Source organism: Trichogramma pretiosum, unplaced genomic scaffold (genome assembly GCF_000599845.2).
Source record: "Trichogramma pretiosum strain Unisexual culture from Peru unplaced genomic scaffold, Tpre_2.0 scaffold122, whole genome shotgun sequence".
NCBI classification, from domain to species: Eukaryota; Metazoa; Arthropoda; class Insecta; order Hymenoptera; family Trichogrammatidae; genus Trichogramma; species Trichogramma pretiosum.
The window spans coordinates 105286-133018 of NW_019640796.1; the positions used below are offsets into that span (position 1 = coordinate 105286).

Genomic DNA, 27733 nt, shown 5'->3' on the forward strand with positions numbered 1-27733 from the left:
TTCATTAGTTATCCATATGAATTTGAAAAAATACTTCTTTGAGTAAATTATAATATTATAAAATTGAGGCAGAAATGTCGGGTGAACTCAATGCGAAATCAACAAATTGGCTTGCCAGAGCTCATTGTTAACTGTAAGGTAATCATTTTTGTTACGTTCAGACAAACTATTTTCTTTTTCATCATTTTATATCATGTCAAAAACATTCAATTACTTGTGATAATTTTATTATTATACAATCCTATTTTACAAAGCTCTCAGTAAAATCCTGTAAATTATTCATATAATATTATATGCATATTATAAGCATCAAAAGCTGCTTAAAGAGAAATTGAAAAAAAAGTAAAAATTGACGTTCATGGCAGGGAATTATTTGCACTCTGACTGAGTTTACTGCAGGGCAACTCAACGGGTGTATGGGTCTACCCTGTGAAAAATGTATCGTTCTGCAGGTCGTGCAATTTGTTTACGTTTTTGCTTGAGTGAGAATTTCGGCTCGTCTCGAGAATGTTAGCAGTGCTGAGCCGCATGTCGAGTTGTGTAGTTCAGTGACATTTGACGACGCAACAACGTATGAAGAAAGATCATGTCGAGTCCAGTTAATAATTTTTGGGATGTATATCAATTTTAATGAATGTGGGTGTGTACAACCAACAATGGTTCAAGGCAACCAAAATTTCCTAACAAGACCTATTCCGTGTATACGAAAGATTCGACGTGAATCTGGATTCACACGTCCAAGTACACAAATAGTGAACGAAATTGTTAGTCGTAACATTTAAATATTTAAATAAATTTCGATAAAAATACCATTCTTTTATTAGGAAACTATAATATACACCCTATGCTTATCTCATCTGAACATAGCAGATGTTACAATCCATTTTTTTAACATTACTTTCGCGTATTGATATTTACTCGCTAACGATAACAATTTATTATCCCGTTTTTGTTGTGTAAACGACAATGTGGCTATTTCGTTTTTTTGGTTGGTCAAATCAACAGCCTCAAAGCAATCAAGTTAGTGACTTCAATGGTTTCGACAACAAGCCGCAAGAAAAATTGTTGCCATTGGATATTAGTTTTCATTCGACAAGACCGCGGTCTGGATGCAACAAATGTTATGAAAATCATTTCATCGGGGGGAAGAGAGAATCGTCGTCAACCGGTCGATTTGGTTTGGCGATTACACCGCCTGAACGTAACAAAATCGATGACTACCGTTTCGAGAAAACACCCCAAACAAAATTAGAACTTTTTCAAGGTTTACGCGAAAAGGTCAATTGGGACGTGGAAAAAGAGCGATGCGAACTTCTTCGGCAACTAAACTCTTTAATCGACCATTTAAATTGGTTTGATCTACTTCCAGATCTACGAGACACTTTTCAGCCCAAAGAAATCGATTGGCTTCTTATAAAAAGCGTGGAAAGCAAGATATCGGAACGCGTATATAATGACAAATCTCCATTCATTAGATTTGTCATCAGGACTGGGTACAAAGACGAGCCTGACGCTGATCAAAATGGCGAGTCATCGTTGCGTCGCACCACAGCAATACATCACGCGGCTAAACTCGGACACTTTCATCTCGTCGATTATCTCTTCAAGATATACGACAGATTCGACTTCAATTATACCGACGAGTCTGGTTTGACGCATTTTCACGCGGCATGCATGGCTGGCTGCAGCGACGTCGTCGAGAAATTCCTCGAGCTCGGCCAGGATCCCAATTGCATCTGGCCACAAACTGGCGATTCGCCGCTTCACTTGGCTCTGGCTGCCGGACACGAAGAGGTGACGAAATTGCTGCTAGTTGCCGGTGCCGACCCGACTTCGCCCAATGCAGAGGGATCGACCCCGCTGCACGTCATTTGCCGTTCTAGAATTAACGTGCCGTGGTATGAGAAAAGGAACGGGAAATTAGCGACGATATTATTCGAGATCAGCGAAGATAAACATCGGCTGGAGAATGTCGACGCCCGGGATAAATCAGGCTGGACACCTTTGCAGTGGGCCGTGGCAAATTTCAAGCCAGATATGATCGATATACTCTTAGATCGTGGCGCTGATCTGTCGAGCTTCGTTTTCCCGGATGAGACTCTTTTTGACGAGTTTTTCAAATTTTTTAAAAAAGACAAGATCTTCAAGTACGACTTTACGTTCGGCGCTCTGGCCGTCGGCGAACGTTTAGAGAAGAGAGGATACGCTCTTGACCGAAGCGATGTCCTTAAAATCATGAAAAAATTAGCTTATCATGGATTGTTCTACGAATCGTGTCATCTGAAATTTTGGCGCGACAAAGAATTAGCTAGCGAAGCGAAGGAATCGATGATGAGGCCGAACCTGTCGCTCTACGACCTGGTCGAGTTACGACCCGACGAGGTGGAAAAATTGATCTCGCCAATGGACTGCTTCGAGTTCGTGATCTCAGGACCTCGTTGCATCGAATTGGCTCGTCAAGTTTGCTGTACACGCCTGTGCCAGATCATGTCGAGAAGATTTTGGCGACGATGGGCGCTAGAGTTTTTTTTGCCGCTGACGCACTACCAGCTACCGATTCTCTGCTGCGAGAAAATCATCGACCAGTTGAAAAACGAGGAATTGTATGAAATATGCCTGGCAGCAGAAATCGTTGCGAACAAATAGAGCCAACATATTTGGTACCGATCGCAGAGGTATAATCATTCATTTGTTTATTTTTCTAACTACTAATTGTCATCAATTTTTTTTTAACTGTCTATCGTTTTTTTTTTCAGGCAACAAAATCAAGGAATTTCCCATTTATTTTCTCATTTTTAGATATATTATATGCAAGTTCTTATCATGTATCAAATTTAAATTTCAGAACATGTTAATAAAATTAGTAAAATAAACCGTGTTGTTGAGTTTATAGCAACGCTACAATAAATTTAATTCAAGTTATTATTTTTAAAAAAACTCAATTTAAGATTCTGCGAAACTTGTAAAAAAATATGGGACAGTAACAAAAACAAAGAAATATTCTGATGACAATTATGCTCAATTTATTACGATTCAATTTAGTCAATTAATGCTGAGCAACATCGATGGATCCACCAGCGTGAGATTGTTGTTGACAATTCATTCATTTAATTACTAATACGTAGGTAATGGGTATCAAGGGCATAAGTTTCATATCTCGTTTCATGTGCTGCGACGTGTTTACATTTTTGTTTTGGCGCGAGACTCGTCCACTCGACTCGCCTCGCATTTGAGAATCGTGGCGGCTTATACTGAAGGAGAGGGGCACACACCACGCAGTTGTCAGTTGCCTGCCGCAAGTCGAGTCGTTCAGTTCTCAGACTTCGCAGCAAGTCACGGCGTCGCAGTCCGCAGAGTAAAACAAAGGAAGTTCGTATCGACTACCGAAGGGATTCTCGTTGAAGAAAATTAGTTTTACAAATTTTAAGCTGGTGCATTTTGTGTGATTGTGCTGAACGATGTACGAATTTGGTAACGAATACGATATTTTTCACGATGACAGCGACTATATATTATCCAGTGACGACGAAGACCCTGGTGACGATAAATATTATATTGATGAAAACGACGAAAAGCATGACGGCGATTCCGACGACGTGTGTCAAGAAAAATTAGAGAAATTGAAGAGCTTACGAGAAGAGTACAATGGGAAGGTCAACAAAAGTAATGCATGCGGATTTTTTTATAGTTTTGTTGACTTGATTCCTCGTTGGAAGAAGCAACTACCTAACCTCCGAGAGATATTTCGAAGTGACGAAATCGATCGTCTTCTCATGGAGGCCGTCAAGAACTGGCGGGTATCTAGAAAAAATAATCGAGGACAACTGTTCATCGATTTTGTGGCTCGCACCGGCTACAAAGACGAGCCCGAGGTAGACAAAGACGGCAAACCATCGTCGTGTCGTACGACTGCGGTGCAATGGGCAGTTAGAAACGATCACTGCGCCATAGTACCGATCCTTTTTCAAATATACGACAGGTACGACGTGAATTACATCGACAAATTTGGATACACGCATTTTCACGCGGCCTGCGCGTCCGGCTGCGACGACGTCGTCGAGAAATTTCTCGAGTTTGGTCAGGATATTCATTTTCTGTCAAAAAAATCTGACGCAGTGAATATTTCTCCACCTTTACACTTGGCTGTGTATGGTAACCACATAAAGGTGGTCGAACTTCTGCTGAGAAAAGGCGCCAAATCAATAAACGACGAAGCCGATCAGGTAGTTGACGTTAACGCCTCGGACTATATGGGTCGGACCCCACTGAACATGGCTTTGGAATATAACAACGTGTCAATCATGGAATTGTTACTGAGACACGGCGCCGATCCTAACTTGATCGACATGCAGGGATCGACTCCTCTGCACATCATCGGTGAGACGCTAAACATTGACATAGCGAGGATATTTTTTGAGGTTAACAACGAGCTGCAACAGTCGATTAAAATCGACGCCCTGGACGAGATGGGCAACACACCGCTACACTTGGCTCTGTTCCAAGGACGCAAGGAGGTGGCCGAATTACTGCTGAGAAGAGGTGCCGACTCAAATTTAGCTGACCAGGATGGATCGACGCCCCTGCATATTATTTGTGACAGAATAAAAGCCGATGATGACTTTTACGATGATTATGATCAATTCGTGAAGCTATTTTTTGAGATCAATGATGAACTCAATAATGTAGTGCAGGTCGACGCTCGCGACAAGTTGGGCCGGACACCACTGCACTTGGCACTGGAATACGATCTCAGAGACTTGATCGAATTACTGCTAAAAAAGGGCGCTAATCCGAATCTGGGCGACAAGGACGGATGGACTCCGCTGCACATGATGTCCAAAAAGCGAGACCTGTCGAGATTCATGACGATATTTTTCGAGACGTGCCGAGAAATCGATCGGCGGGTGGAGATCGACGCCGTGGACAAGTTGGGCTGGACCCCGCTGCAATGGGCCGTGGCGAGTCTCTTTCCAAACGCAGTCGACGCGCTGCTGGATCAAGGCGCCGATTTGTGCAACTTCGTCTTTCCCACCGAGAGTCATTTCGGCGAGTGCTTTAAACCTATGGGCTGCTTGAAGTTTAAATTGGCAGTTGTGTCTAATGTGTTGACGATCGTAGAGTTTTTAAAGAAAAAAGGATATGAACTGGACCGAAGTGATGCTCTGACTATCATGAAATTGTTCACTAAGCATAAACTATTCGATGAATTAAAGAATCTTGACGAATATTTGCGATACGATAAACAGTTCGAGTGCAAATCGAAAGAATTACTAATAAAACCGAACCTATCGCTCTACGATTTGATTCGAATGCGACCCGATGAGGTGATGAAATTATCAACTATTGCGGACTTTTTGTCATTCGAAAGCTCACGTAAATTGTATGGTTTATCCTGGAGTAAAAGAGCTTCTTGTGTAACGTACATGTGCGAAATAGCGCTGAAAGGATTTTACCAACGATGGACATTGCAATTTTTCTTGGCCCTTATGCAGTATCGACTACCAATTCTCTGCTGTGAAGAAATCTTGAAGAAGCTTTCAAACGAAGATTTGTTGAGAATATGTCTGTCGGCAGAAGTCATTACAATCAATCAGAGCTAGGACATGCGATGCAGTTCGCGAAGGTATTTTTTTAATGCTACTAGTAATAGTTTTTTTTTTCAAGTTTATTAATTTGTTACTGTTGTGATTTTCCAGGCAAGAATATCGAGGAATTTAAAAGTTACTTCATGATTAACAGGGTTAAAATATTTTTCCTATGATTTATGTATGAAATAAAAATTTTGTTACAAGTAAATAAAATTTAAACTTTAATGGTTAGAATATGTATACTCGAGTATTCAATTTATCTCATTATGTATCAATCAAATAAGCTTGCAATGTAAAATCAATGAATCCGCCTGTATGAGCTCCGTGTGAACTATGAAGAATTGATTCGTTGATCTCACCTGAACATAGCAGATATTACAATCCATTTTTTTGAAATTACTTCCTCGTATTGATACTCGATAACAACAAAAAATTAATCAGTTGTATTACACCGCTTATAACAAAATTATGTGGTTATTTCGACATTCTGGTTCGCCAAACCCACCGCCTGAAAGCATCGTAAGTGGCCACTACGGTACAAAAGTAGAAAGATTAAGGAATTTACGAGAAAATGTCGATTGGGGCGTGGAAAAAGAGCGATGTGAATTTCTCCGGCAATTTAACTATGTGGCCAGCTATTGGTACGATAAACTTCCAAATCTTCGAGCCTTCTTCCAGCCCGAAGAAATTGATTGGCTGCTCATAAAGGACGTGGAAAGCAACTTATCCGAAAGCGTAGCTGAAAAACGCGCGTTCATTAAATTTGTGATCAGAACCGGCTACAGAGACAGGCCTTACGTTGATAAATGTGGCGTGCCATTAGTGCGTCGCACCACTGCGGTGCACCTTGCAGCTAAAAAATCACCGGACTTGGTGTATTTTCTATTGAAAATATACGACAGATTCGACTTCAATTATACCGACGAGTCTGGTTTGACGCATTTTCACGCGGCTTGCATGTCCGGCTTGGACGACGAAGTCGAGAAATTTCTCGAGCTCGGCCAGGATCCCAATTGCATCTGGCCACAAACTGGCGATTCGCCGCTTCACTTGGCTCTGGCTGCCGGACACGTAGAAGTGACGAAATTGCTCTTGCTTGATGGCGCCGACCCGACTTTGCCCAATGCAGAGGGATCGACCCCGCTGCATGTCATTTGCGGTTCTAGAATTAACCTGCCCTGGTACGATGAAAAGAACGTGAAATTGGCGAATATATTGTTCGAGATTAGTAAAGAGAATTATCAGACGATGCAGGTCGACGCCCGGGATAAATTAGGCCGGACACCTCTGCAGTGGGCCGTAGCGAGGCTCGATTTAGATCTAGTCGACGTTCTCTTGGACCGTGGCGCTGATCTAACCAATTTCGTTTTCCCCGCTGAGAGACATTTCGGTGAATGTTTCAGATTTTATAAAAACAATAAACAGATCGTCGAGGTGAAATGGATTCTAGCGTTCGGGGTTCTGGCAGTCGCCGAGCGTCTAGAGAGCAAAGGATACGGACTGAAGCAAAACGACGCCCTAACGATCGTAAAACTTTTGGTCAAGCACGGATTGACTTATGGATTGTTAAATTTTGATTATAATACAAAATTACTCGCGGCCGAAGCGAAAGAAATACTGATTAAGCCGAGCTTATCGTTCTACGACTTGGCCCAGTTACGATTTAACGAGGCGGAAAAATTAGTTTCACCGAAAGACGGCTTGGAGTTCGTGCTCGCGGAGCATAATCGCATCGATTTTTTTGTGGGATATGCGATGCCTTTTTTATTCGAGACGATATCGAGAAGATTTTTCCGTCGATGGGCACTGGAATTTTTCTTGATATTGACGCGATACAGACTGCCGATTCTCTGCTGCGAGGAGATCATCGATCAATTGATGATAGAAGATGTGCTGAGATTGTGTCTTTCGGTAGAAGGCATTGAAGACGAAGAGAACCAAAACATTGGATATGGATTGCAGAGGTATCGTGATTTATTTATTTATTTGTCTAAAAACTAATTTTTCTTAATTGTTTTTAACTTTCAATCTTGTTTTCAGGCAACTAAAACGAGTAATTTTTAATTTATTTTCTCTCGTCTTAAGATATATTATGTTAGGTTTTGATAATGTAAAAAATTAAAATTTCAGTTATTATTTTTAAAAAACTCTTGATTTTGTGAAACTTGTCAAAAAAGATGGGACAGTGTCAATATGAATTTGATCAATTCAAGTAAACGATGTAATAAAATAAAAACAGAAAAATATTGTAGATGACAATTATGCTGAATTTATTAGGATTCAATTTAGTCAATTAATGCTGAGCAACATCGATTAATTCACCAGCGTGAGCTTGTTTTTGACAATTCATTAATTTAATTACCAATACTTAAAGTATAAATTTCATATCTAGCTTCATGTGATGCGACGTGTTGACATTTTTGTTTTGGTGCGAGACTCGTCCACTCGACTCGCCTTGCATTGATAATGCGTGGTGGCTTATATACTGAAGGAGAGGGGCACACACCACGCAGTTGTCAGTTGCCTGCCGCAAGTCGAGTCGTTCAGTTAGTTCTCAGACTTTGCTACGCAATAAGTCACGACGTCGCACTCCGCAGAGTAAAACAAAGGAAGTTCGTATCGACTACCGATGGGATTCTCGTTGAAGAAAATTAGTTTTACAAATTTTAAGCCGGTGAATTTTGTGTGATTGTGCTAAACAATGTACGCATTTAGTAACGAATACTATACAATTTCTGACGATTACAACGACGATGACTCTAGTGACGATAATTATTATATTGATAAAAACGACGCAAGTCGTGATGGTGATTCCGACGTCGTGTGCCAAGAAAAATTAGAAAAATTGAAGAGCTTACGAGAAGAGTACAACGGCAAGATCAACGAAAGTAATGCATGCGGATTTTTTTATAGTTTTGTTGACTTGATTCCTCGTTGGAAGAAGCAACTACCTAACCTCCGAGAGATATTTCGAAGTGACGAAATCGATCGTCTTCTCATAGAGGCCGTCAAGAACTGGCAGGTAGGACAACTGTTCATCGATTTTGTGGTTCGCACCGGCTACAAAGACGAGCCCGAGGTAGACAAAGACGGCAAACCATCGTCGCTTCGTACGACTGCGGTGCACTGGGCAGTTAGACACAATCGCTCTACCATAATCCCGATCCTTTTTCAAATATACGACAGATTTGACGTGAACTACGTCGACGAATCTGGATTGACGCATTTTCACGCGGCTTGTGAGTCCGGCTGCGATGACGTCGTCGAGAAATTTCTCGAGTTTGGTCAGGATATTAATTTCCCGTCAAAAAAATCTGACGCAGTGAATATTTCTCCACCTTTACACTTGGCTGTGGATGGTAACCACATAAAGGTGGTCGAACTTCTGCTGAGAAAAGGCGCCAAAGCAATGAACGACGAAGCCCATCAGTTGGTCGACGTTGACGCCCCGGACTATATGGGTCGGACCCCACTGAACATGGCTTTGAATCGCAAAAACGTGCCGATCATGAAATTGCTACTGAGACACGGCACCGATCCGAACTTGATCGACAGGCAGGGATCGACTCCTCTGCACGTCATCGTTCAGGGGCCAAATATTTTTGGCCTGATGGAGATATTTTTCGAGATTAACGATGAACTCAATAATGTAGTGCAGGTCAACGCTCAGAACAAGTTGGGCAGGACACCGCTGCACTTGGCTCTGAATTACAATTACAAAAAGGTGGCCGAATTATTGCTAAGAAGAGGCGGCGATCCGAATCTGGCCGACAACAACGGTTGGACGCCTCTGCACATCCTCTGCCTCAGTAACAACAACGACTTTCTGCACGCGTTCTTCGAGATCAACGACGAAATTCAGCAGACGGTGCACATCGACGCCCAGGATGAATTGGGTCGGACACCTCTGCACTTGGCTCTGAAGTGCGACGATGAGGACTTGATCGGATTGCTGCTGAGGAAGGGCGCCAATCCGAATGTGGGCGACAAGGACGGCTGGACGCCTCTGCACATCCTCTGCCACAGGAACAACGACGACTTTTTGCGCGCGTTCTTCGAGATCAACGAGGAGACGAATCGCGAGGTGCGGATCGACGCCGCTAATCACCTGGGAAAGACGCCCCTGCATCTGGCCGTGGAGTACGGCCACGAGGATCTGATCGGATTGCTGCTGAAGAAGGGCGCCAATCCGAATTTGGGCGACAAGGACGGATGGACTCCGCTGCACATGATGTGCAAAAAGCGAGACCTGTCGAGATTCACAACGATATTTTTCGAGACGTGCCGAGAAATCGATCGGCGCGTGGAGATCGACGCCGTGGACAAGTTGGACCGTACACCGCTGCAGTGGGCCGTGGCGAGTCTCTTTCCGAACGTGGTCGACGCGCTGCTGGATCAAGGCGCCGATCTGGCCAGCTTCGTCTTTCCCACCGAGAGTCATTTTGGCGAGTGCTTCTTTGAACATAAGGGCTGCTTGAAGTTTAAATTTGCAGTTGTGTCTAATGTGTTGACGATCGTAGAGTTTTTAAAGAAAAAAGGATATGAACTGGACCGAAGTGATGCTCTGACTATCATGAAATTGTTCACTAAGCATAAACTATTCGATGAATTAAAGAATCTTGACGAATATTTGCGTTACGATAAACACTTCGAGTCCAAATCGAAAGAATTACTGATAAAGCCGAATCTATCGTTCTACGATTTGATTCGAATGCGACCCGAAAAGGTGTTGAAATTATCAACTATTGCGGACTTTTTGTCATTCGAAAGCTCGGCCTTGATTTATTTAAACTGGAATTATAGAAATTCTTGTCTAGCGTACATGTGCGAAATAGCGTTGAAAGGATTTTACCAGCGATGGACATTGGAATTTTTCTTGACCCTAACGCAGTATCAACTACCAATTCTTTGTTGTGAAAAAATCTTGAAGAAGCTTTCAAACGAAGATTTGTGGAGAATATGTCTGTCGGCAGAAGTCATTACAATCAATCAGAGCTAGGACATGCGATGCAGTTCGCGAAGGTATTTTTTTTAATGCTACAAGTAATCGTTTTTTTTTTCACTATTATTAATTTGTACTGTTATGATTTTCCAGGTAAAAATATCGAGGAGTTTAAAAGTTATTTTATGATTAACAGAGTTAAAATATTTTTGTTTGTACGCCAAATTACCATTATGATTTATGTATGGAATAAAAATTTTATTACAAGTGAATAAAATTAATGAAATAAATCGAATACTTGGGTTTACATATTTTAAGCATTAAACCCATCTATTGAACAGATAAGCTTGCAATGTAAAATCAATGAACTATGAAGTATTGATTCGTTGAGGCGAGCCGTTACACATTATTTTTTATCATTCTGTCGCCTAATATTCTACTTACCAAAATCATCCGATTTTTACATCAAAATCATAACTTTTATTTATGAAAAGGTCTCAATAAAAAAAATACAAAAAAGTTACATTCGTTTCTACATCGACCTACATTATTTCAAATTCGCTAGCATAATAATTCCAATCTCTGACCAACGCGTTTCGCGTCACGCGCTGTGTTTACATTATCGCGCGGTACCGGCACGTGACCCGAATCATCTCGGGAATGCCGTGACAGATGAGCGAACGCGGCTCTCGCTTATTATATACATTCGGTGCGGTAGTGTCGCGCCGCGTGTCGTTCGGTTCGGACGTAGCGCAGCGTATAAACAAAGGAAGATCGCTCCGAATTCGCAGCCAGTGTGATTCTCGTGAACTCTATATAAATTCTCGAAATTATTACGAGTGCGTGTGCGAGTGTGCACGATGATCGTGGCCGAAGACAACGACGACCACGAGGAGGACTGCCTCGCGATACTGAGAAGCATGCGCGAGGAGGTCGACTGGGAGATCGAGGAGGAGAGATACCCCTTCTTCCGGCGCCTCGTGTACCTGACGCACAAGTGGACTGGCCAACTGCCGGATCTTCGCGACTTCTTCCGTCCCGAGGAGATGGACTGGCTCCTGGCCGAGGACGTGAAGAACGAGGACAGTCCGGACGTCTACTTCAACGGCTTTCCGCTGATCGGCTTTGTGATACGCAGCGGCTACAAGGACAGGCCCGAGCTCGACGAGGCGACGGGCCGGCCCGTGCGGCTGCGCACCACCGCCGTGCATCAGGCCGCCGCCGGCCTCCGATACTTCTTCAACGTCGACAGTCTGTTTCGCATTTACAGCAGGTACGACGTGAACTACGTGGACGAGCTCGGGCTGACGCATTTTCACGTGGCCTGCAAGTTCAACTGCTATCGGGTCGCCGAGAGATTCCTCGAACTGGGCCAGGATCCCGACTGCCTCGACGGGGAGGAGTCAACGTCGTCGTTGATCAATCCGCCGCTGCATCTGGCGCTCGAGTACGGCTTGAGGGATCTGGCCGAGCTGCTGCTGCGTCACGGCGCGGACGCGAATCTCGCCACGGCCTACGGACTCACCCCGCTGCACGTCGTCTGCAGGCGCGATCACGACGTGCTCGGGCCCATCGTCCAGTGCGAGGCCATGGTGCTGCTACAGATGCTGTTCGAGACGGGCCGAGCTGATCTGAAAGTCGACGCCCGGGACAATTTGGACAGGACGCCGCTGCAGTGGGCCGTGGCGAATCTCATGCCCGGCAGCGTCGAGTATTTGCTGGCTCGCGGCGGCGCCGATCCGTCTAGCTTCGTTTTCCCGAGCGAGGACTACTTCGGCGACAGGTATCGCCGGAACAGGAGCAACTGGGCCGGCTACAGGTACAACGTGGCCGCGGACGCGCTTCGCGTCTTCGACTGCCTGAAGCGGCGAGCTGGCTACGAGTTGACGCGCGCCGACGTCCTCACGGTCATGCGGTTCTTCGTTTATCTCGAGAAAATTCCCAACGCCGATGATGACGATGATAATTCCGACGACGAGGACGACGATCGCGAGGAGCAGCAGCACACGAGCAGCTGCCGGGTGTGTCGCGCCGTAATCGCGAAGCCGCCAACAGCTGCTGCGTCGCTGTGTCGCGCGCACAGATTCGCCAAGACCACGCGAGGATTTTTCCAGCGCTGGGCCGTGGAATTTTTCGCCACGCTGACCCGTTATCGGCTGCCGCTTCTCTGCTCCGAAAAGATCGTGGGTATGCTCGGCAACGAGCACGTGCTGACGATGTGCACCGCCTCGGAGATGACTCTGAAGGAGCAGAGCGAAGGTATTTTCAATTGTTGTTGTTGTTGTTGTTTTTTACCTTATTTTCATGTTTTCTTTTTTTGTTTCTAGACAAGGAGGTCGAGGATTTGAAAAATTTGCACCTGAACGAGTGACGTCGCGCGCGTTTGATTGTGTAATAATTTATTGTTCAAAGATAAAAAATTATTTGGAATTAAACGCAAATTCGAGTGCAATGGATTGTACCTTTCATGACCTAAATTTGAATCAATCCTTATGATACAATTACAAAAGAAAAATCACACGCCATCGCCCGTAAAGGTTTCCACTCGTCGAAAATTCATAATTCAACTATTCTCTCATTTCGCGTACTTATAGAGAGGACGAATTTCACTCCTTTAATTAGAGTTGCCGAATCACATATAGACACGAGGGATTGACTCGTACACACACACAGACACACACAAGGACGCAATCGACTGACGCCGAGTGAGTATATTATGTATATATATAACGAAGGAGGCAATTGCACAGAGTCTCCTGATTAACCGAATCGTCGCTTATCTCGGCGAAATAAAAGCGACTGACGGGGGGGGGGGGGGGNGGGGGGGGGGGGGGGGGGGGATCTCATTTACGATTCACAGCAAGCGACGTATATTTATAGAGAAAGAGTCGAAAAGGCGAGGGAGAGAATTTAGGAAAGTCTCGTTAAAGTATTTATCTCTCTCTCTACCTTTAGAAAAGTAGATTGATAGCCCCCGTCGCCTTGTGCGCCTTGTATGTGTGCCTCCGTCACGGAGCAGCACTCTAATACAGAGCCCCGACGTCGATCGTAAATTCACTCTGTTTACCCTCTCAATGATCATTTGTTATTGCGCGCGCCCCGACGGCGAGTATTTCCTTGCACGAGAGCGAAATTACTCTTCATTATATCCCGTATTCCATGTATCCTGTATGTAGTGCAAGGCGCATTTGTATTAAGTACAAACACACACACACACACACATACGTATATATATGTAATGAAAGTGGTCGGAAGTAAAAATAACTGAACAATCGACGACGACGACGACGACGGGTCGTTTACCTCTTGCGAGAGAGACTAGTCGCGTGTACAGCACGTGGTCGCGACGACGAGCTGTGCGTGTCTGGGGGGAGTATCGTCCATGTATCTATCTATAAGTATATATATACGGAAAATAAAAAAGAAGAGGAAGAAGAGAGAGAGGAAAAAAAAGAACACCGCAAACGCGACGAAGATCGATATCGACCCCCCTCCCTCTCTCTACTCTATAATGTATATAGGAGGTCTTTGGCTCGGAGCTTCCATTGCGCTTTTTCTTTTCGTATCTGCACACAGGCCGCGAGCAGCAGCAGTTGGTTTAATTATATACGGTCGTAAAACGTACGGAAATAACGTATATGTATACATCTGTATATAACTAACGCCACCCCCCACCCCGTTTCGTAGCGCGGCCGCGCGGCTTCACTCTTTTTTTCTCTCTCTCTCTCTCGCTCGCTCGCTCTCTGTGTACTTAAAAAGTTTAATGGCACTTTAGCCTCATAATTGCATTTTCCCCGGGCGGAGTAGTGTGCATACACACGGACAAAGTTGCACAGCGCGGCGCACTTTTAAATTTTCCATGTGTATACACGTATATGTACCCACTTGTGCGCGGGCCGGCCTGTGCAGGCTCTCAATAATAATAATAATAGTAATGATGAAAAAAATAAATAACGATCCTCGTGGAGATCGCAACTTTTCTCTAGCGGATCAGTTCGATGTGAAAAAAAAATTTATAACAACGACCTTCGTTCATCTCTCCCTCGATAGACAATATTATCGTGTATATAATATGGGTACATAGCTTGGTGCATTATGTAAAGTGGTCGAATCAAAGAACTTCTTAATAATAATGCGCGGGGCTTCTCAGCAGAGCTCTTATATTATATACTTTAAAAAGGCCGTGACAAGACAGGCTCGAGCGAAGCTGTACACATTTTAGAATAATAATAATGAAATAATAAAATGCATTATCATTCGCCACAAAATTCATATTTATCAGGCTTCTCTCGACTTTCTGCCTTGTGTCGTATTTTATATATAATGATGATAATAATGAAGTCGGCCTCGAGGCTAATCGACTATAGCGTCAAATTTTCACCTCTCAACATCAACAACAACAACAACAACAACAACACAAACACAAACAGCAGCAGCAAAGCTCGACTTTCTTTCACGATCCGCAAAGCTCAAAGACGCCCACTCTCGTATTATACAGTACTCACTGCTGCTATACCTCGCGTGTATCAGGTTATCGATAATGGATATTTTTATTTATAAAATACTATATTGTATACAACGTCGGGGGGGGAAAAAAAATATGGATACATACGCATCTCTCGTTTGCTCGCGATAGCCGAAAAATTTCGCTTCGAAACTGGAAACCACGCGTGTATACGATCGGCTGATCCTCCATTATTCAATAGGAACGTTGGGACGTTTATAGCTGCTAGATCCGAGAGTTAGTACGCGTTTGACGATCCGATCGTTTCTCTGCGTGTATATACAAATCCCTCGCACGCCGCGTCCATTTCATTTCTACTGGATTCCGAATACATCGATTAGCAGAGAGCTTGTAAAATTTATATTACATAGGAAAGGGCTTTGAATCAGTCAGTCGTGCGCGTGACTGGCTGGTATAGAAGTCGAAAAATGTTCCTACTCGTGTACGCGATTCGATCTCTGTGGATAAGTAGCGGGAGATGAGTTTTTAATGCGACTGTCATTCGTATCTCATCATGCACACCCACCCACGCACACACACACACACACACACGCACGGATCAAAAAGCCATTGTGTGGATTTTCTTCGGGCACACACGCGTTCGATTGGAAAAGTTTTTTTTTTATTTTCACTTTATTCCTTCGAAAATCTCGCGCGGAAAATTGAATTACTTTTCGTATTATGTACGACTATAGAGGGTAAGAAGGAAGCCAAATCCGATAATTCTTCATTTTCATTCTCATCCATTATTATATCCTGCATATGCGTATATGATTTTTTTCTCATCGCCAATCGCCCGAAAATAATCACGGATATACATCGTCGAAACTAGAAGCGCAATCGCCGAGAAAACAAATATAATATAAGCCAAGCCTCGAGCCCCACAGCATAAACCGCAGCGATACGCGGAGGGGAAAAAAATCCTTGAGAGCTTTTCAATTTCGCTTCGTATACGTATACAAACACATGCGTGCGCGGAGTTATATGTCACATATGTATGTATATACGTGAGCTGCGCACACGCGGGTAACGCGATAACGACGAAAAATACTCCGTGCGCGAAAATAAATAAATAAATATCGCGGCGGATATATATTATATTCGCGTGTGCGTTTGATAACGCAGAAGAAAAAAGTCGTGTGTACGAAAGTAAAAAAGTAAAAAAAAAAAAAAAAAGAAAGAAAGGCAAAGATTAATGTCGAAGCCCCGCGGCCGAGAGTGGAAAATTCAGTCCAACGAGCGCGCGCGGGGCAGTGGAGCTCCTTATTATAGTGTATACAGCAGCGGTAGCTGCGACACGCGATCGTATTATAGGCCGAAGCGTAAAATGTGCAGCGTGCATACATGCCCATTATCGCGTCGCGTCAAAAGCTCCAGCCTGCAGCTACCTGTGATGTGTGTGTGTGTGTGTGCTTGCACCTCTACGCATTCTGGCTTCCGAATAATCATAATGATGACGATGACAAATATTATATGCACACCTCGAGTGCGTCGAGAGGCCCGAGGGGGTCATTTCGCGCGCACAAACGAGCCACGTATACACACAACAGCGGTTTAACGTATTTATATTATACGTACTCCAGAAAGCTAATCGCGCGTAAACGCGTTACGTTGTGTACTATATAACGGCGTTGATGGACTTTGCAGTATATGCACGCTGGGGTTGATTTTCGGCTTTTGCCCGCTGTGATTGAGTTTATACTGTATACGTGTATACGCAACGACATCACCCCCTTTTTTTTAATAATTTGCGGACACGGCCGCGTCGACGGGGATGATGTATCGATCGTTTATTCGCCCCCCTTCCGAGTCGTTAATTGACGCGGACGTTGCGCGGATCGACGTATACAGATACATCATCCGAGAGAGAGAGTTAGCGAGACGAGACGAGAAATAATCATCGTCGTGACTTGTGTATATCTTGCGGGAATCTTGGGGGCGCTGATCATTTGGGCGCTATTCATTCGCTCAAGGTGATGAATGAGTTTCCGTGGGTACATGCGGTTAAACTTGTTGTACTTGCCACGACGTTCTCTCGAATACGTCGAAAAGTTAATCTCGAAACCTCGATTTTATAGTTCTATCAATCTTTTTCTTTTTTCTTTTTTTATTATTTTCGTTCTAATCTAATCTATTCTCTTCTCTCCTCGACGCGGTGTACCCCCGACTATTGCATGTGTGTGTGTGTGTGTGTGCGTTACGTTTCTATATATGTACGCGTGCGTTGGCGCGCTTATCGATGCAAGCTTAATCGCCGGTGAAAAGTGCCGGAGAAATATGTAGAAAATTCAACCGCAGCGAGAGAGAAAGAGAGAAAAAGAATTAAAAACAGTGATTGACTTTCGACAAAAAAAAATTGTAATTATATTTCTTTTTTTAGTTTCTCTGGTGGAAATGCTCGACGCTGATAATGTACCGATGATCAAAAAATTACCATTCAAAGTGTTTTATAATTAAGTTATAATCGATTGTCTTGTGTGTCAAAATTGTGGAACAATTATAAAGCACATTTTAAATGATTCGAGTATCTGACACTAGATGGCGAGTACCTAAATCTGTAAATCCGCAAGTGGCAAAGTCAAAATAATTGTATAAGTCAAAGTAAAAAGTATTGAAAAGTTCAATCAATATATTTCTTCTTCTATCTAGTTTTGATCGATAAATAATCATTGAAAAAAAGGGAAGCATCATGTGACCACAAAATACTGAACAAAACGTTACACTTTGCCTTAATAAATTACCAGTTATAACGGCCCTTTCATGTCCCCAGAAATTTTTTCCTTGGCCAAAAACTAGTCGTAAAACGTTAAGCATTTCTACCAGGGTTAACGCTATTCAAATTAACGCATTCACGGAAATGAACATCGTTGCGCGCACTATACAAAACTCGTACAGCGAAGGCTGCAAAAACTCATTTCGTTACGTCGACCGACAGTATACTATATTAAAAATAATATAAAGAAAAAAAAATAACAATACAATATTTTTAGTTGCCTTAACAAAATTAGCTTATTGTTGGGCTAAAATTAGCGCATTGTTGCGCGTTGCCAAAAAATTTCAGTCGCACCTGCGATAGTTCTCAGTTGACGTAACCGCGCTAATGGCTTTTTTTAGCATCGCAGCATTATTGTTCACGAGTTTTGCGATTGTACGTGCGTCGCGATATTTTTTTTGTTTTTTTGTTTTTGCCGTATACACGAGACGAAAAAAGGACGATGATAATCGAGATGAATTTCAATCGATTCGAATTACGAAGCTTCGACACCCAAGTTATTGAATAGATTCGAGCGATGGCGCCGTAATTTTCATCTTCGCTCATTGTGTCCCGTCGTATAATTCCATTAATTAATATCATTCCCGCGCCGAGATAAGTCGGCGAATCGAAATTCTCTTCGTCGCTGCAGCGCGCGCCGAGAGTTTCTCACCTATATAATAATAATAATATAATTAAATCCTATAAGTACATAATCTCCAGCGACAACGAAGCGCGCGAGAGAGAGAAGAAAAAAGAAGGTAATCATCGATAATTCGCTCCACTTATATATAAATCCTCGCAAACAATCAATTTCCATCGTGTATATGTATATAATACCTGGGTATGAGCTTGTCCTCGAGCATGGTCGGCAGATCGTCGCAGTCCTCCTTCAGGGCGGCGAAGAAGTCCTGAAACTTGTCGGGGAAGCTGCTGACGGGCGGCGGACAGGTGGTGGTCGTCGTCGAGGTGCTGGCCGTGCAGCCGCTCGCACTAGTCGAGGCGCTCCCCCGCCTGCTGCTGCCGGCGCTGTTGCTTCCGCTATTTTTTCTCGTTGATTGTTGTTGTTGTTGTTGCTGTGGTTGTTGTTGATCACCGTTGTACCAAGACGACGGCACGGTCGACGTCGTCGCCATGATATTATCGACACGAGAATTATTTATTTAACTTTATTTTTTATTTACTTCTTTGGCAGTTTGACAGGCTCTCGCGTCGAGATGTGATTTATATATCTGAGAAAAGATCGAGAGAGAGAGAGATGTGAAAGACGAGACGTCACACGCAATGTCACATTGGTCGGAGAGGATCATCCTCTTTTAGATTAGAGAGAGATAGAGAGACGGAGATTCGCGGATCGATAGGATACAAATATGTGTGTAACAACGAGATCCTGCGATAATAGCCAACAATAATAACGTCGTAATTAATAATCGCTTCCTAATTGGATCTATATTTATAATGCGGATTCGACTTCGCGGGGGTATTATATATGTATCATATTATAATATCAGAGTAACGCGCAGTTGTCGAAACGGCACGTGTTATCCGTATAACTTTCGCCCTTTATACCCGCTACACATACAGCAGAGTTACCAACGATATGATCCGCTTGTGCCACTGCTATTATTATGTATGAAAAGAAAAAAAAAACCTCCCGGAGCTTTAAACGCGTATACGCAGCAGCAGCAGCAGCGATCGAGAGTCGTAAACGCGCAATACGCCGCAGCAGCAGTAGCACGTAAAATATCTAATACCACCTGCGTTCTTATATACCGAATGCAGAGAGTTTTTTTTTATATGCACCTGGGAGAGAGCTGGTAACGTTACACACACACAGACGCGAGTCTCCGTGCATCGTAGCCGCTGTACGGGAGCTTTGCATATTTTAACGCGCGTATACCTACTGTATACGGAGTATAGTTTGCGGAGCTTGCGATCCGAGCTAAGGCGCAATATTCGTCGTCGTGCCGTATATAATGCCTATATAATACGCCGTATTATGTGTACATATCGTTGCCGATGAAAACCAAACGCACAAGTTATATCGCTCGCGAAGGGTCGTTATATGATAATGCCGCGTGTGCGAAGCAATTATCCTCGCGCGTATGGGTCTACGTTGGTGAGCTTTTTTTCTCATTTTTTCTCTCTCTCTTTTTTTTTGTTATCTTGACGTTTGTTTCCTCGCAAGCTCTCTATATAGCTGCTCCTACTTTGAGCCCTCGAGTTCATTTATAGATGTCAAATCGCGCGCGCGCGTCGAGGGGCTTGTAATCGGAATCGAGATCTCTCCGATTTAACTCTGTAATACAGAGAAAAGTCGGCTCGAGATCGGGGAAGAGACGTTGGAAGAGAGCAAGGATGAATGAAAAAAAAAAAAAACATAGAATCGGCTTTGGGATAATCCATCGTAATGTATTATTTATCGTTGTTCTTTACGCGCTCGAGCTAACACGCACCGCGTACTCGCTCGCGATAAATAGTAAGTCAGCGATCGTAATGTATTTTTCGTACGAAAAAACAGAAAAACCTTGAAAGAGTCATTATATTACTCGGAAATTTCATCCTCCCCGAGCCGAGCGCGCTTAAACCGAGTAGTCTTGCAAGCTCCAGCTCGAGCTCGCACGTGTCTATACGCGGTACATGTATTACGGGTCTCGGTTAAAGAGTCGAAAAGCTGCGTGGCATTGTTGCGTATAGCGGAGCAACAAGAAGAAAAATAATAGAAAGTATAATATGATGAACGATCGAGAGCGACCGCAGACAGGCGAAAACGATTTGTCGCTGTCGTCTCTCTCTCTCTCTTTCTCTCTTTTTCTTTCACACACACTTGTATTCGCGCCGCGAATGAAATGCTTTTTTTTTCTGCTCTCGCGCGCGTCAAAATAAAAAAAAGACCATCGCTGCTTATACTCCCACGCACATACACAAAAAAAAGGATTGAATTAATGCATACGAGAATTCGTACCATTTGATTATCCTTTTTATCCTCGCGCGCACTTTCTACTCCGCGCACTCGTGCCCGTCGAAAGTTATCGACATCATCATCGTTGCGTTAAACACGCACCACGCACTCGCGCACAAACACTGGCTTTTCTTACGATATTATTTTTTTTTTTTATTTTTCTTTGATTTTGCACACACGCACACACACCGCGCGAACACACACTTCGCGTTTCCCTTTTGGTTTTTTTTTTGGTAATAACGAATAACGAGGGCGATGAGGACGATGCGCGCGCCCGTCGCTGGGAAAGACTGCGCGTACACTGAAAGCTCGGGCACCCACTCGGCGAGAGGTGCATGCCTCCGCGCTTTTCCACCACCACCACCACCACCAGCAGCGCTACCACCTCAACCACCGCTATATATATACGAAATAATAGTAATAACGATACCGCACTGACAAAGCCGCCTCTCTCGTATACTCGCGTGCTTGCACATATCTCTGCTCCCCTCTTCTTCTTCTCGGCGGCGTGGTGCGCGTGTTATGCCGTGCTCGCGTTCAAGTTCGCGCTCCCCCACACCCCCTCTTCTGCCTCTTCTCCCCCGTGGCGTTGTTGTTGTTGTTGCTGCTGCTGTTGAAATGTCGGAGCTTTTGTTCGCCAGCGATACGCTCGCAACCTTATACGAGAGCGAACAATTCGAGCGTACATACACGTGTGTATAGGGTACATATAATATACATCACTTTTAATGATCATTGTTTTGCGAAATATTTTCGGTAAATTCTCGCGTGCACTTGTGTCCTCTGCGTATATATTGTATAATACATCGAGAGAGAGAGAGAGAGAGAGAGAGAGTCGCGCGGTTATAAACATGTCTCGCGCGCGTTATTCACGTTTTACGATCTCTCGGCGCGCGCGACGCGAGCCCTGCGCGCGGCCGCGTGCTCGTCGTGAGATGCCAAAAGCTCGCTATGCGTTACGTACTTGACGTAGCGGGCAATAAAAATTTTTCCACGCCGAATTGTTTGGCACGCGGCGCGGATGTATGCACACAACACAGAAATGCACAGAAGTATGTTATCGAAGCCCACGCGTATACGTATATAAAATAGCTCTAAGCTCTCTCTCTCTTTCTCTCGTCACGCACATTATAAAGGCGATCTCTACTCTCTACTCTCTCGCTAGTCCATTTGAATTTTGCGGAATATATAGAAAATCGATAAGCCCGAGCTTGTGTGTGTGTGTGTCGTACGATACGCGCGACGAGAGCTTGATTTTCCGGCCGTATCATTTCGAGAGTATACAATACGCGTCGCGCGCAATTCGTCGTACATATGTACGTACGTACGCACGTGCGTACCTTGGACACGGGCTATACAGCAGCTGCTGCTGCTGCGCCTCTCGTTATTTGTTTTCGTTCGACGTTATATTTACGCGCAAACGCGTGTCCGGCGATCCGAGCTCTCTCGGATCCGAATACGAGATATCGAGAGCTTTCGTCTATATACGCCGTGTATACATTATGCCAGTGCTATAGGCGCACCGAAGCGTCGATGTTATCCGAGCGTATAATGTATACCCGGCCTTCCATCTACGAATCGAGATTGTTTTTACTACTTTTTTTTTTTTTGCTTGTTTTCATGGTCATGGTTTCTGGGTCGTTGCTTCTCGCGATTCGACGATAATAATATGTTTCTCGAGAGATTTTCCGAATCGGCTCGGTATAAATCGACGCGATGTATCCATGCTTGCAGGCGGTTTAGCGCGTAAAATATAAAGAGCGAGTCGCGAAGCTCTGCAGCGGGTAAGCAGCTTGGAGCTTTTGGATTCCTGTATTACCCACGACGGCCCGCTGACACCGACGACCGGGCGTGTACGTATGATAAGCTTCGGTTAGAATCGTTCCTGTCTTACCGTCGTGAGGTTTTTAATAGTCGTACGCACGGGAAAGAAATCGATTTTAACGAAGGGTGCATCGTCGAGCGAAATTTAAATACGTTATCTTGCTATTTGCGTGGAACTATGTCCTTTTTTATGTTTCAAAATCTATTCTTTTGTTTCCTTAGGAAAGTAATGAGTAAAAAAGAAAATTTAACATAATTTTTTAATAATTCTATTCTTTCAAACTCTGTGAAATGAAACACTGTTCTAGAGAGCTTTTTGAAGTAACTTTTTACAAATTATGTTTCAAATTTTATGTCTCTGAGTAAGGATATTTTTAACTTTTTAACTGGGCTCAAAGTTTCAATCGAAAGCAAGCATACAGACACACGATGTGCGGGCAAAATCACACGCGCACTTTCCTGTTAACTATTTCATCTTTTATGCTTACTTTCACGGAAAGAGCTTGGTCGACGCGTCGCGAAATAAAATAAAGCGTCGATCGACGCATTCCAAAACGTGCCGTATCTCGAGTTCTGTGCGCGATAGGATGAGTTTCGTTATTGCTGGCCGTGACTCGCTCAGTTTGTCTCGAGAATTCGGCGTTTGTATCTATACGTTTTATTTGTTACGACGCCGCTGCGTGAACAGCAACCGATTTATTAATTTCATACGACGCTTAATTTGTAGTTTGCGGAACACGATGTCCGACAATGGTTTCGATGTATTTTATCATTCTGATAATTGCATTTGCGAGAGATGTCATTATTACGAAAGTGACGACGAATGGGAATACGAATGGAGAGACCAGGTTCGAAGGTATGTCTGCGATTTCTGTATTTACGTTTCAAACATGATGATTATTTTAATGATAATTATTATTTTTATAAAAGTGACAATATGACGGCAGAAGAATATAATTTCCGGATGCACAGATTCCAAACGTATGTCTACATTTACTATTTATTTTCTAACATGATGATTATTTTAATGATAATTGTTATTTTTATGACAGTTGCGGTTGGTTTCCTGCCAAATATCTCCGGTGCAAGGGAAATGTGGAAATATTAAAGAACTTACGAGGGAAGCTCAATTGGGAGATGGAAGAAGAACGACATAAATTTCTCAATCAACTTTATCCTATACTGGCAGGTAATTGGGTGGGTCCACCTCCAAATCTCCGGGACATTTTTGGAAAAGGCGAAATTGATTGGCTTCTCGCGGAGTCTGTGAAAAATAAACACGAAGACACGCCCTTTCTCGTCGACTTCTTAATTTGCACTGGCTACAAAGACGAGCCTGAAGTCGATAAAGACGGCAAGACAATAATGCGTCGCACTACTGCCATACATCATGCGGCTAAAGTTAACCACGGCCACTATTACATCGATAATCTATTCAAAATATATAACAGGTTTGACGTTAATTACACCGACGAGACAGGATTTACGCATTTTCATGCGGCCTGTAAATTTGGCCGTCACGACGTCGTCAAGAAATTTCTCGAGCTCGGCCAGGATCCCGATTGTCTCCCTCACGAGGAATCAAATGGTCCACCTTTACACTATGCTCTGATCCATAGTCGTAAGACGGTCGCGCGATTACTGCTGAGAAGCGGCGCCGACCCGAATTCGCTCAACGCAATGAAGTCGACACCTTTGCACGTCATTTGCCAGAGATACCAATATCAGGACGATGATTTGGCGGAGATATTTTTCAAGATCAACGATCGCAAGCGTCAACGGGTGCAAGTCCACGCCCTGGACGAGTTCGGTCGGACGCCGCTGCAACGGGCCGTGGCGAATCTCATGCCGAAAACCGTCGATATCCTTCTAGATAATGGCGCTGATTTGTCTGGCTTCGTGTTCCCGACCGAGAGTCACTTCGACGAGCGCCTCAAACGGTACAAAAGAGCATGGATCGGATCGAAATTAGAAGTAGCGCTTCACGCGCTGAAGGTCGTCGAGTGCCTCGAAAAAAGAGGATACGAATCGGACCGTATCGATGCCCTGAAGATTATGAAGATATTCGCCGAGCTCGAAATGTTCCCGAAATCGGCGGTTCTTAAAGAATGTCGTCACGACGAAGACGAGTATCCCTCAGGAGTGGAACGGAATACGATAAGGGATAACGATCCGAGTCTGTTGCTGTACGACCAGCTGATCCAATTGCGACCCAAAGAGGCGGCGAAACTAGTCACGAATTCGGATTACTCGAAGTTGTCGCGCTCGATCGATGCCAAGTGCTCGCACACAGGAATACCCCATACCGCTTGTACGGTGCATCTGTGCGAGACGATGTCCAGAGAATTTTTTCGGCGTTGGGCACTGGATCCTCTCTTGGAGCTCACTCACGGCCGACTGCCAATTCCGTGTTGCGAAATGATCATTGATAATCTAATGAACGAGGATTTGTTGAGAATATGCCTGGCAGCTGAAATCATTGAAAACGAACAGAGCCAAATGACGTGAGTGCGTTTGCCATGATAATATTCATTTTACGGACTTCACTAAATAATAGTTCGTTTATGCTACGTTTCAACCTTCCAAGGCTATTATTTTCAAAGCAAGGACTTCAAGGAATTGCACTTTTAATTTTTAATTAATATAAAAGCTAAAATATTTTTCTTAGTGGAACAGATGGAAATAAAATTGATGAACTAAATCATACAGCATATAGAGTTGAAGCAATGAATTTGATTTGGATTCATTATTGCTTTCGCGTAGAGGAAGCTATGTGATAGGCTCGAAAATGAGATTTTGATCCAGACGTCGTAGGAAAATTTGGTTTACATATTTGAAAACTACGTTGAATTACCAACAAATGTCTGTATGTATGTTGACCTTCTCACTCTTTTAGCTAAAATAAAAGTATAGTCTTCATTATAGTATTTACTTAGTCATATCTAAAATACCTAAAGTAAAACGGACTGAAATCAGTTTAATCACAGAGTTTAAGTATATGTTAAGAAAAGAATGTTTGTCAAATAGAAAATACCCTATTACCAAAATTTTCGAACAACTCATAGAAATATGACTAATTTGTCTTACGTGATTGCTTGACATATTAATTACGATGTAAACAAAATTACAAAGACTGAATATAAAAGTTCAAAGTATACAGGAGAATTGAAATGAGAACAGTAGAGAAATAATAGTACCAGTAGATAGATATTTCAATTTAAAAGTGAAAAGTTGAGAGCTTTGTGCAATGTTAGCTTCGATAGAACATAAATTCGAAAATCAAAATAGCAAAATACGTCACCAATGCGATTATTGCGGTAAGATTTTATCAACTAAACGAAATTTGAACAATCACGTGGATGGTGTTCATTTGAAGCTAAAGAAATTTGTTTGCGACGATTGTGGACAGTCTTTTGTCATGAAAGAACGTTTGAATAAGCACATTAAGAATGTCCATCAAATAATAAAAAATCACTCTTGCGACGCGTGCGGAAAGAATTTTTGTTATAAAAGTGAGTTAATTAGACACATTGATGAAATCCACGAAAAAATCAAAGATCACAAATGTGAAGAGTGTGGCAAGTCTTTTGGGCGAAACAGCTGTTTGATGAGACACATCGATGCAGTTCATTTAGAACTGAAAGAACACATGTGTGAGGAATGTGGGAAGCCTTTTGGTGATAAAATTAACTTGAATAAACACATTGATGTAGTACATAAAAATATCAAAGATCACAAATGCTTCGAGTGCGGCGAGTCGTTTGGATATAGAATGAATCTGATGAGGCACACCGATGTAGTTCATTTGAAACTAAAAGAACACATATGTAAGGAATGTGAAACATCTTTTGGATATAAACGTGACTTAAATAGACACATTGCCGAAGTACATAAAAAAGTTAAAAATTACAAATGCGAGGAGTGTGGCAAGCTTTTTGTACGGCAAACCCATGTGATGAGGCATATAGATGTAGTTCATTTGAATCTGAAAGAACACACGTGTGAGGAATGTGGGAAATCTTTTAGTGAAAAAAGCCACTTAAACAAACATATTGCCACAGTTCATAAAAAAATAAAAAAAGACAAGTGCGAAGATATATCGAGTTTTTTTCCACAAATGATTACTTTAAAGCACCCTCAGGTGCAATTCATTAAAAAATAAAAGAACACATCAGAAAAGAATGTTGCAAAGCTTTTAGTCCGATTACTATTTTTCAGAAGCACGTAATCGCAACTCATCGACATATTAAAAAATTAAGAAAAATCACGAAAAAACGGACCCTGCATTCGGATTCAGCGACTGAAATAACATAAAAATATTTCAATGAAGTCCACGGATGTTAAACATATTTATTTTGCTTATAAATTTTTTATTTCTATTTCTACTATTTTCAATATATGCGACATTTAACAATTGTTTTAAAATATAGTTGATATGTTCATTTCTATAAATGACGATAAACTCTATTTTTTAATTAAATTATTTTCTATTTACTATCATTAAAAAGTACAACTCCTTGACAAAAAATTACGATGTCTCGACGTTTTATTGCATTCCTATAAAAATTTATCATAGTTAATCATAAAAAAATTTTATATTCATTCCGATTTTGGAATTTATCAATTAACTTGAACTTTTTTAGTTACTTGCCATTTATTTTAGTTTATTTGTTAAATTAATAATTCATTTTCAATTATTTAATTAATTCAATTTTATTATTTGGAACGAAGGGCATGTGGTCTACAAACTCGTACAGATATTGATTGTCGTTGAGTTGTTGAATTCGTAGCAAAGACGAAAAAAATGAAAGAAAAAACAATTGTATTGCTTGAAAATAGTATTTGGTTTTATGATTATCTGAAAAGGTCTCGAGGTTTTTTTCGGCTTCATTGGAAGAGCCTACGGAAGGAGTTAATTATTTTGATAATTCAGACCTGTTGTTATTTACACCCGTCAAAAGTGTATCGTAGGGAACGGTTGCGGACAAAGAAAATTATAAGTTAAATAAAATACAAATCATAAAATAATAATAAATAGAAAAAGACGTGAATAATTCATCAAAATTGTTAACTAACTCACATAAATACAAGTAATTTTCTTAAGTGATGACTCGACGAATTAATTCCATAGTAAACAATATTTCAACTACTGAATATAATA

The 27733-nt window shown here is 42.6% G+C and overlaps 4 protein-coding genes across 5 annotated transcripts in view; 3 read left to right on the forward strand and 1 right to left on the reverse strand.

Moving 5' to 3' along the window:
- LOC106656365 (ubiquitin carboxyl-terminal hydrolase 36-like) overlaps nucleotides 1-21024 on the reverse strand; it is an 89519-nt gene extending 68495 nt beyond the window's left edge. Inside the window, exons 1-2 of one of the 2 annotated variants that reach the window (XM_014377310.2) lie at nucleotides 20752-21024; nucleotides 18627-19018 (exon numbers count right to left, since the gene is read on the reverse strand). In XM_014377310.2, coding sequence (XP_014232796.1) covers nucleotides 18627-18922 — 296 coding nt within the window. In that variant the 5' untranslated portion in view covers nucleotides 18923-19018; nucleotides 20752-21024. Of the gene's footprint in view, nucleotides 1-18626 lie in introns of both variants that reach the window. The other variant, XM_023458127.1, reaches the window with a different exon arrangement.
- LOC111693481 lies at nucleotides 11272-13002 on the forward strand. The gene is made up of 2 exons (XM_023458156.1): nucleotides 11272-12789; nucleotides 12858-13002. The coding sequence occupies exons 1-2, from the start codon at nucleotides 11391-11393 to the stop codon at nucleotides 12899-12901; spliced, it is 1443 nt and encodes a 480-aa protein (XP_023313924.1). The 5' UTR covers nucleotides 11272-11390; the 3' UTR covers nucleotides 12902-13002.
- Nucleotides 21025-23505: 2481 nt separating the features above from the next.
- Nucleotides 23506-25233, forward strand: LOC111693496. The gene is made up of 2 exons (XM_023458195.1): nucleotides 23506-23553; nucleotides 23625-25233. Exons 1-2 carry the CDS (start codon nucleotides 23510-23512, stop codon nucleotides 25078-25080), a joined length of 1500 nt encoding a protein of 499 aa, XP_023313963.1. The 5' UTR covers nucleotides 23506-23509; the 3' UTR covers nucleotides 25081-25233.
- Nucleotides 25234-25633: 400 nt separating this feature from the next.
- On the forward strand, nucleotides 25634-26875 carry LOC106656374 (zinc finger protein 708-like). The gene has a single exon (XM_014377320.2). It carries the CDS (start codon nucleotides 25820-25822, stop codon nucleotides 26732-26734), a length of 915 nt encoding a protein of 304 aa, XP_014232806.1. The 5' UTR covers nucleotides 25634-25819; the 3' UTR covers nucleotides 26735-26875.
- The last annotated feature ends 858 nt before the right edge of the window (nucleotides 26876-27733 follow it).